Genomic DNA, 10,445 nt, shown 5'->3' with positions numbered 1-10,445 from the left:
ATCAAATGTGGTTACCTAAATTGCTGTTGCTGGTAGACAGTTTAACTGTCTTTATTAATTACAGTATAATTTAATGTTTGAGTACTGGCACTTGTGTTGGTCATTTTTACAGCTAGAGCAGTTATCTGCCTTATGACGAACCATTTTAGCATTTTCAATGGAAATTTGCTAATATGATGAGTGATAAAAATGTCACATGCTGGTAAATAATGATTATTGCTTTGGCTGAAATTAATTCTTGAAAGGCCGGTTACCTTCAAATTAACATTGTAACTTGAAACTTGTCTTTTTTCCTCCTTATATTCCCCATATAAACAAAAAAAATTTTTTTAAAGGACCATTAATAATTTAAAATGGAGATATATATATATATATATATGTATTTAGCATTAACCATCAAAATGTCATTTTACAGAGTGAAAAAATAAGACAACATAGGGTTTCGTTTTTTTAAAAAATAAAATACTGTTTAAAAATAAATATAAGTAGGTTATATCTAGAGTGATGGTTTTCTACTCCAAATATTGTCCCACAGTTAAACCAGTGTTTTCGTATGTAATTTAATTTCCCTCCAATGTGAATTCTGTCTTAAACCTTTCATCAGTCAGTTCCTTAAACGAAAGTTTGAGACCGAAATTCACTTTATTTGAATAAGTACTTTTATTCGACTCAACTGCAATGAGAACGGAAGATAAATTGTGATTACTATCCTATACACAAATACGTAATATCACCAGATGACAATGTCTATTAAGAAAGACTAATTATACTTTGTTTTTATCTTTTTTGGGGGGTAGGGGGAGGTTGTTGATATCATGATGTGTTGGTGTGAAATCAGTCTTCTTAAGACTTTATGTTCTTTAAATAAAGGTTCCCTATTTAAAAGACGAGCCAGCATTTGGGGTTTGCTGCCTTGTTTCTCTGAGTGACAAGCCTGAAATAAATATGTAAAAGGGTTCTTGCTTTAGAACAATTCCTGAAATACAACAACAACAAAAAATATACTGGGCATCAATCAGCAAAATCTTCACTAACACATCATACTTGGTTTGGGTCCTTCAATTTAAAAGAAATTTGTGTTCATGTTTCATTTTACCAACTGTAAGCGGTATTTATGTTAAAACCTGGCAATGAAAGGAATTTCAATTAACCCTAGTATTATATTCTTAGCCAGGTGAGAATTAGAGTTCGAATGTTTTGCTAATTATCAGACTAGAGGGTTTCTGGACTGTGACATAATTGTTAATGAAAAGGGGACAGTAGTTCACAACTAATAGAAAAATCTACTTTAAAAATAACCATACGCACAAAATTTCCCTAATACAGGCTTTTAAAAACAATGCTGGGAAAGAACTCTTACACGTTCCTCACCATCAGCAAGGGTTTTGCCGAATAGAGACTGCAAGGTGAATTCTCAAGGCTTGCATTATGTGTTTTGAGTTATATACGTAACAGTTTTTGTTACCATGGTTCAGTCCCTTAAAGTGCTGCTTTCAATACCCTAGCAATTTCATTTTTACAGAAAGATGACACTCAAATTCATTAATCCTTAGAATATACATGATAGAATAATATTAAAGAGAAACAGCAAATTTTTCTAAGGATAAGCAAATTAAAAAATATCATCTCAAAATGAAAATGTTTTTTCTAGAATATTTAGCACTGGAGTTCTGTTTTCTTCACTCAATGCAGTTACCTAGCATAGTTCTGATAGAATATTTTTATAAAATCATTTGTTCTAATCTAAGCATTTATCATTATATGCAAAAAGATTTCTTGATGAGAATATTATAGACGGTGCATGTTTTTGACATTAGCATTTTATTTGGATGACTAATCTTGCAGATGTGAAATTTTAATGAATTATTCATGAAATTGCTTTCCTCTGAAATTTTAGTTTGCTCTTAATGCTAGTTATTAAACATTTTGTTATTCTTTATAAAATTTGATGAAGAAAAATAAGGGTGTGCTCCCTCAAGAGAAAAGATAGCTTCTGTTTTTTTTTCTTCCCAATTCTGTGTGGACACCTTCACTGGAAATCCTGAGGCTAAGCGCTTCAGTCCTCCCTGATGATGAAAGCTTTTAGTTAAGATTGATTTTTATTCTGTGATGGAAACAGCTGGTGATAAACCTAAGGCATATGCCCAACAGACAGCATCGGCAGGTCAGAAGGGGAAAGAAACTTAGGCTGTGGCGACTTTTACTACCAGTGTGAACAACCAGCATTTTTATTGCATTTGAGAATGCTATAATGTCAGTAATTAGTACTGACTACACAACATTTTTTTTATTGTCTGTATCCACAGACATGGAATGATGGAATTACAGTTGATGTCAAGGAATGAGTTTCTTTTATGCCTTATCAAAACAAAACAAAACAAAAAACTCTTGTTACCGGCAGCACAAATACACGAAGCACCATGCTCACAGTCCAGACTGTACCATCTTTGTCAAGGCTTATGGGCAGCAGAGACTGCCTGAGCTACACGGGGCCCATGAATTGCCTTTAGGAATATAAATCTGATTCTCAGGATTAAAAAGTGAAACCAACTTTCAGAACATCCAAAAATATCAGGAGGGTATGTCATTATCCAAAAGGTACCAGAAAGATTCAAGATCCTGCTAAGCACATTCTTCTTTGTGCCCTTGGAAACAGGAGCTCAGCTGGAATGTGGAAAGGAGAGGAAATATTTTGTAACTTTTTTTTTTTATAAAAAAGCCCTAATTATTGATTTACATCATATTTTGGGTTAAGACTCCAAGGTTGTCTTTACTAGGATGCTAGAAATAATGTTAGAGCTGCCCAGAGGTGGTGGGAACAGGTGGTCGTTCTCGTACATAAGCCTTGAAATTTCATTTCACTGCTGGTCCAATGTGGCAGCTTAACTCATCTTACGGGGACAGGCTCTAGGGACAAGTAGGATGGATCCTCATTCCTGACAGACAGTGAGTGCATTTGTCTGACACAGGGGGCTACCTCCCTAACGTACTTTTCTTTGAGGGGGAAAAAAAAAAAGTAACAAATTTTCTTTACATCTTGGCACCTTGCAAAGTTTTTTTTTTCTTTTTTTCTTTTTTGTACAAAAGTTCAATAGTTTTGACACCCCCCCATTATTAATCACTACTTCACTGATAAACTTTGAAAGTGTGACCCTGGAATTTCATCATGCAAAATATTTACTGCAGCAGGAGAAAACATTTTTTAAACAACATTTTTTTTTTCTCTTTTCAAATGTATGAACTTGTTTAAGATAGCCAGGAAGGCAGTGGTAGGATAAACACAAGGGATAGGAATGTATCAAAAAACAGATTAACACACACGCGCACGCACGCACACAAAAAAACCTGTACAAAATGCTCCAATCAATGAGAACAGAAAAAAAAAAAAATCTGTCAACTATGTTACAATTTAAAAGGCAAAAAAAAAAAAAAAGGGAGTTTCTCCCTCCCACATGTCAGGAAATCTCATCCAATATTCTTAAAGCAAAGATAACTAAATAAAATACATGTGCAGCATATTCTGCAATTCCATTACATACAGTAGTTTTTTTCAAAGCTATTTTTTTTTAGTATCATTAATATAAAGCAGTTGCACAAAAAGCAAAGGTGTTTTGACAAACAGGTGTATGCATTTATTCCTTTTTAGGAACAATATCTAAAAAAAGAACTGCCCTCTGCCCTCCCCCAAAAAAGACAAAGATTCACACAGACACATCAGGATATATGTACAACATAATAAACCCCATCCTAAAGAAGCGACTGGAATACCCCCAAGGGATACAGAACCAGAATTGTAAAAATCATAGTGAAGTTTGCTTGCTGTAAAGCCTGAGAATTTTTTTTTTTCAGTTGGTTCTTCTGCGAGGTTTGATACCTGCAAAGATATGTAAAATCTAATTTTTCTTTTTCTTTTTTTGCTACAGTCTTTAGACTAAGCATGCAAGACATACGACTAAGTGCAACTGAGTGAAATGTATTTTTTTTTTAATTTTAATCATTCCCTAAAGGTTTGAACTGAGGTATGCGTACTAACAGTTTCTCATGCTGTTATCTTTACTCATGTCTAGCTACACATGCTGAGAATGAACTAATCTACCAGATTTTTATCCTCTTTTGAATACCAAACTAACCAGCAACCACTCAGTTTAGAAGCACAGGGCCCCCTTCCCATGACCCTGTCTGGCTACTGCCTGCACATCATGAAGCTGCCTGGAAAAGTTTTAAAAAAAAAAAGTCTTGAGTGACCACAGACTGCCCTTTATACAGAAAGCAGAGTGAAGCTTCAAAAGTAACTGCCAAAGAAGTTTTTGTACCAAGCTTATGAGTGGACGGGAGTGTTACTTTTTTTTTTTTTTAAATGAAAAATGCTGACCAAAGCCTAATTAGAAAAAAGTAAAAAGGAAAAAAATTTAAAAAACAAACCAACAAACAAAAAACCCCACTGGAGGATATATGCCAAAATCAACCAAAATTAACGCAGTGGTCATAGCACAGTCCTTAAACAAAAGTGGCATACGATCTTTCTAAAAAAATTTTTTTAATTCTAGATATACTATCATGTGGTCTTGTTCAATTGTGGAAACTTTTCTGTTCTCTCTGAATCGTAACCATCTCCTTTACTGGAAACCCTAATTTTCAGCGGCCTCATACATTACTTTTTTTTTCTTTGAGATGGGACTCCCTTCTGTAGCTCCTTTAATACCGTGTCTTATTTTTATCTTCAGTAGCCCCATAATTTCTCTGTACAAGAATGAGTTTTGGTCTCCGAAGAGGTATAGAAAGAAAAAAGAAAAAGACAACTAGAAAAAAGTAACAACTTTGGTTCCATTACCTACTCGGTCTTCTAAATTTACTCTATGATGAAGGAGCAGTTCTCTTTCTCAGGTTAGCAATAGCCTACAGCTCATCGTTTGCCTCTAAATTCTTTCGCCTCCTTTGATCAACAATAAGAGGATATTTGGCTTCATCAGATAAAGCATAAAACAGAACATAATTTACCTTTGTGTAATATCTTTGGTAATTTTAGAAAAAAAAGTACAAAGAATATAAATTAAGCTCCGAAAGGCTCTAGAACTAAAAAGCTACAGTCTAGATAAATGGCAGGAAAGTGGGTGCAGCGTGGAAGTGGGGGGGATGGGGGGGTTCTAAGGACTGAGGTTGTACTGACCTATAACCATCATGTTCTGCATGCTGTTTGGTTTTCCAAAAGCTCAAGGCTGAGAAGAGCCCCAGCCTACCTGATGTCATATTCTGTTAGTTTTTGATACTGGGTTGTTGTGATCATATTGCATTACAAACTGTAGTACCAAATTTGCACATTTGAAAAGAATGCTTTAGCATTTGCTGAACTCAGTCCTCATTAACTCCTATAACAAGTTCAATCTGAAATCTAATTTGCATTCAAACAGATTAATGCCACTAAGCAGGTCTGAACTGTTATAAACTCAGTGCTGCCGCTGCCACTTTTCAGCAAAGTTGCTCAGGGAAGCCAGTTTCTTTGGCTATTCTGCAAACAAAGCAACCCGTGTAACAGAGAGCCCATGGCTCACTGCAACTTGGCTATACAAGGGAGAGCCTTTCACAGCCATACTGTCTACATGTTGTCTAATTATTAAGAGATTTATTTTTTTCGGTGCTGCCTATGTTTCCCTGTGCTGGTAGTCGGCTGTGGCATAATGAAGAATCATAGTTGCTGCCAAAAAAAGAGGACAATCTCAAACCACCCCCTTACCACCCCCAGAACTGCTTTGTGGAATGAATCTGCATTGTTCCTAGTGTGTGTCTCTATTTTTTTTTCTGTCATTCATTCTCTTTCTGGCAGGATGTCACATCCATGTGAGAGGACCTTCATGTGTAGAGTGCAGCATTTGGGACCTTTTTGAAAAAGACCAAAACGGAATGTTTTCTGACTTTAGAGAAACGTGGTGATGTCTGAAGGAACATGGAATGAGTGACAGAAAGCTACAAACGAGAAATGACATTCAGCTTTGTATAATAAAAACACCTATTAACATTCATCACAAGGTACAGAAAACTTTAAGCCTCCAGGAGGCCATGGGCCCAAATGAAGGCCTGAGGTCAGAACTTAAAATGGTATAGTAGAAGCAAAAAAAAAAAAAAAAAAAAAAAAAAAAAAAAAAAAAGCAATACATTAAAGAGTTTGGGATAATTATTTTTTGACCCCTCCCCCCAATACACACACAAAGGCCTTCCCCATCCCAACTGGAAGCAAAAAATAAAAAAAAAAAAAAATAATAAAGGAGTAAAGGCAGTGATAATCAACATGCAGTACTGTGCAAATAGGTCGTCCATTGGAATCCTTAAATTCTGGGCAAAGGCTTGGTCTGCAGCTTAGGTGCACAAGCTCAGTCGGGTGTCCTCAGTGTCCAATGTTGGCAGGACTGCAGTTCAAAGTCTGCTGCTAAAAGTGAATCAGTTTAGCAAATTTACAACACTGATGTTGACTGTTAAGGAGAGGAAAATCCCAAGTACCAAACAAGTCCATCCAATGCACAGAGTACAAATTCCTTTTTCAACAAAAAGTAGAAAAATCAAAAATACTCCCAAATGGGATTCTCGATGGCACTAAGAGTTAACACATTTCATAGTTGTCAAAATGTAGTGAAAATCCTCCAGACTGTACAACAAATGGAGAACAATTTCACTGCTAACTTTTGACGTGGTTTTTTTTTTTTTTTTTTTTTTTTCTTTTTCCAATCTTCATTCTTGGGGTTGGCCTGCCCAGACTTTCACTCCATGTCCTCATTTACTGGTTCATCTTCATAATCTCTGTCATGGTCAAAATCTGGACTGTGGTTGGCTGTTGTCACTAAAGACAGAGGCCCTTCAGCTTCCTCTGGATCGAGGGGCTCTTCTTTGACGTGTACAGGATGTCTAGAGAAACAAGAAAGGTTCAATGAGGATACTTCGCAGCCCAGTGCAATACAGGTGTTTGGGGCCAACAGAAAAGCCACACTCTAGAACTGCACCGTCCAATACAGTAGCCACCAGCCATGTGTGGCTCTTTAAATTAAAATGAATGAAAATTTAATACAACGTAAAATTCAACTGCACTAGCCTCATTTCGAGTGCTCAAGGGCTACATGTGGCTACCACACTGGACAGCGCAGAGATAGAGCACTGCCATTATCGTAGAAAGTTCTTTTGGACAGTGTTGCTCTAGAATGACAAAATCTCAGGACAGAGGCAGGCCTCTCCTCCCCAGTGGTGCTTCTCATACTTAAACGCGTATTCCAATCACCTTGTTAAATTGCAGTGTGTGATTCCGCAGGTCTGGGGCCTGAGACTCTGCATCTCTAACAAGCTCCCAGGTGATGCTGCTGGTCCTAGGACCACACTTTGAGTACCAGATAATAGGTCACGTAGTGGCACCCTGGGTGGATGAATACCGATCTTCAAATAATTACGTGAAGTAAGAATCGGTAATACAGCAGCGATTTGTGGGGACTGCTGAGCACGGGAGGCTGGCTTGCTGTGTGTTCTGCTTTGCTAGTTAACATGCAGAACCTGTGAAAGAACTCTCCAGAGGACGACCCCAAGTGAGGTTCTATCATTAATCAACTTCAAGCAAACACAGCAAAGAGACACCATGATACATGCCTGAAACTCCAAATTAATGCATATTTTTACAAACTGTCAATAAGGCAAGAAAAGCCCTGCCAGGAAACACAAACGGAGAGGAAAAGGCTCGCTCAACACAACAATATGATAAGAAAGCAGAGTCCCAATCAGAATAATAACGCTGTCAGCTGTAAACAAGGCAAAACATGAGGCCCGACTGGTAACGGCCACTGGGACGCGCGCGGCTGCGATGAGATCTGCCAACTTTCTCATTATGGCCCCGTGCATAGTTCACCCAAAGGGAACTGGGGTGATCACACAAAACCACTCCGATAACAACTGAGAAATGTTGTTCGTAAATCATATTTACAACTGATCCTTTGCAAATACAAATTACTTTCCATTGCAGGGCTTTTGATATGTAAAAGAACCATTCAAGTCCAAGAACAGTCCTGTCTCTGGGACAGGCTGCAGAAGAGAGGATTTTTTTAATTGACATTACCGAGTATTAGTAATAAGAGGCAGTAGTGGGGATGGCTGGCTTTCTAAATAATTGATGCTGTATGCAAACCCCAAAGGCCCCTTGAACCATTTAAAAACAAACAGAGGAGTGCTTTGGCTTGCCCTCGAAGACATGAACCTTCAAAATCAATTGACTCTAAAATTAGTACAGCGTAGAGAGAGTTTGGGGGGCTAGATGTCAGATAAATAGCTTTTTTAAAAAAGCACCATGCTCACATTCTTAAGAACTATTTGCAAAACAAAATACAGGAAAGTTGCATTACAGTACATTTTACATGTGACATTCCATCAATTTGTGAATTTTTAATGGTACTGTTTATCTGTTTCTAGAGTAAGACCCAGGTCTGGCTACATAATTTGCAGAGCCCAGTGTAAAATGAAAATGCAGAGTCCTTGGCTCAAAATTAAGAATTTCAAGACAGAAACAGCAGAGCGTGAAAACAAGCACAGCATCCTCGCAAACACAGGGCCCTGTGGGACTGCATGTGTCGCGTGCCTGTGAAGTCAGCCCTGGGGGGATCCCATACATGCTTTTAGGAAGAATTAGGTGTATTGATTATTATTCTTTAAAAAAAAAAAAAATCACCCTAATTAAGGTCAGATTTTTTTTGTTTTTGCCTTTCCATTTGGGATTATATTTTTACATGTTGGAAGCACAGCAGGAATACTGTTCTTTATTTTGCTAGCTTTACAGTTATAATTTTTACGGCCATATGAGATTCTACTGTGTTGACATATGTCAGTCCTTTAATACTGAGCATTTTGTGATTGTCTTTTTTCCCTCCCTTGTACTGTTGGTACAATACTGTAACCATTTTTATCCATTAATCTTTCTACTTCTGTTGATTTACCCCCTTAGGATAAATTTCTAAGAAGGGAATTGTTGGAGCAAAGGCCAAAACATCTTTATGGTTCTTATGATTTATTGTGATATCAATTTCCAAAGAGGCTATACCAATTTAGACTCAAACAAGCATTATTTTAAAAAAATATTTTGTTGTTTAGCAGGTTATATATAAGGTAAAGTCAGGTTACCTTAAATTGTGTTTCCTGGATTACTGACAACAGTTCTTCATGTTTTAGTTTCATATTTTTATTGTTGAGAATTGTTACCTTATAAATCACTCTGTCTCCACTGATTACATGGTTCTAGTAATGCCCATTGGATAGAAATCTGCCTGTCTTACTTAGCCATATATTGAGGATCAAATATTGTTTTCCAGATCAATATTTACCTTCTTTCATTTTTTTTAAACTACCAGATTTAGATGACAGAAGATAATATAAGGCTTTGAGGGGTAAGGGGGGAAGTTCAGGAACCCTAGAAGAAATAGAACATTCTTAATGAAGTTCTTGCTTCATAACTTTAGACTTTGACAAATGTTTTGCTAAGCTTAGCAAAAATAGGGGACCCCCCCCCCACCAAAACCAGATACATGTAAGGCCAACAAAACACAATTCACAACATGAGAGAATGTTTTTTCTGCTAAATTGGCAGCCAAAATTCTTTAAAATTATTTACTATCCCAAAGACACAGTAAATCTGTGTGTCAGCTGGCTTGATCCCAGTGCTTAACACCGAGTGGGCCCCCAACAAATTTTAACTGACTAGATCCAATGTGTGACAAACTGATAACACAACCAGGTTAGATATTAAGTCTTACAACTTCAGACAGATGAAATCCAATTTCAGGATATTTCTTGAGACTAGCAGATGCCCCTGGGTGTGGCAAACGTAGTCGTAGTTGCATACAGTGCTTTAGAGAATAAAAAAGAATGAACTTCCACGTAAGAGACATTTCAGGTAAGATGCAATCTGTTTAAGACACTATGCAGCTCACACCCCACAGCGTCTCCTACAAACTGGAGCTACATAACACATCTTCTTCCCCTTGCGGGGAGTGGGGGGCCCCCACCCCCTTCTCTCTCCAACACCTACTTCCGAAAGGGCTATCAATGAGTAACTGTGCAGAAGCACACATTTCCCTTCTTCTTACATCTGAGTAATTCCTTTGTTTAGCCACTCTGGGAACACAAGAGTTTTTACATAGAGCTGACTGGTGTTTAAAGGCACTGTGTTCGGGGGGGTGGGGGTGGGGTGTATGCACAGCATGGAGTATTTTGCTTTGTAGCTCCTTTAGCTCCTATCAGGATAAAAGTATAATACCCCAAAGCCATAATTATGTGACTACTTTCTACTGTTTCAAAAGAGAAAGGAAATGTATTGGTATTTGAGTGTCACAGAAAGGGTAAAGATGAAGAGTTCTGTTGCAACTAGGTAGTAGCTGGGCTGCCATCCTAACAAAGTCCTTTAAGCCTTGCCGTAAAGTTTACAGCTTGAT

General features: G+C 37.4%; 1 protein-coding gene across 7 annotated transcripts in view; it reads right to left on the bottom strand.

Moving 5' to 3' along the window:
- Positions 1-2,198: 2,198 nt before the first annotated feature.
- FOXP1 (forkhead box P1) overlaps positions 2,199-10,445 on the bottom strand; it is a 569,779-nt gene continuing 561,532 nt past the window's right edge. For all 7 annotated transcript variants that reach the window (XM_008571751.1, XM_008571756.1, XM_008571760.1 and 4 more), the window contains one exon: positions 2,199-6,894. In XM_008571751.1, coding sequence (XP_008569973.1) covers positions 6,750-6,894 — 145 coding nt within the window. In that variant the 3' untranslated portion in view covers positions 2,199-6,749. The remainder of the gene's footprint in view (positions 6,895-10,445) is intronic.

Source organism: Galeopterus variegatus, unplaced genomic scaffold (genome assembly GCF_000696425.1).
Source record: "Galeopterus variegatus unplaced genomic scaffold, G_variegatus-3.0.2 Scaffold44, whole genome shotgun sequence".
Classification (NCBI taxonomy): domain Eukaryota; kingdom Metazoa; phylum Chordata; class Mammalia; order Dermoptera; family Cynocephalidae; genus Galeopterus; species Galeopterus variegatus.
Note: the sequence above shows the minus strand (reverse complement) of the source record. Positions and strands in the feature narration are given on the sequence as shown.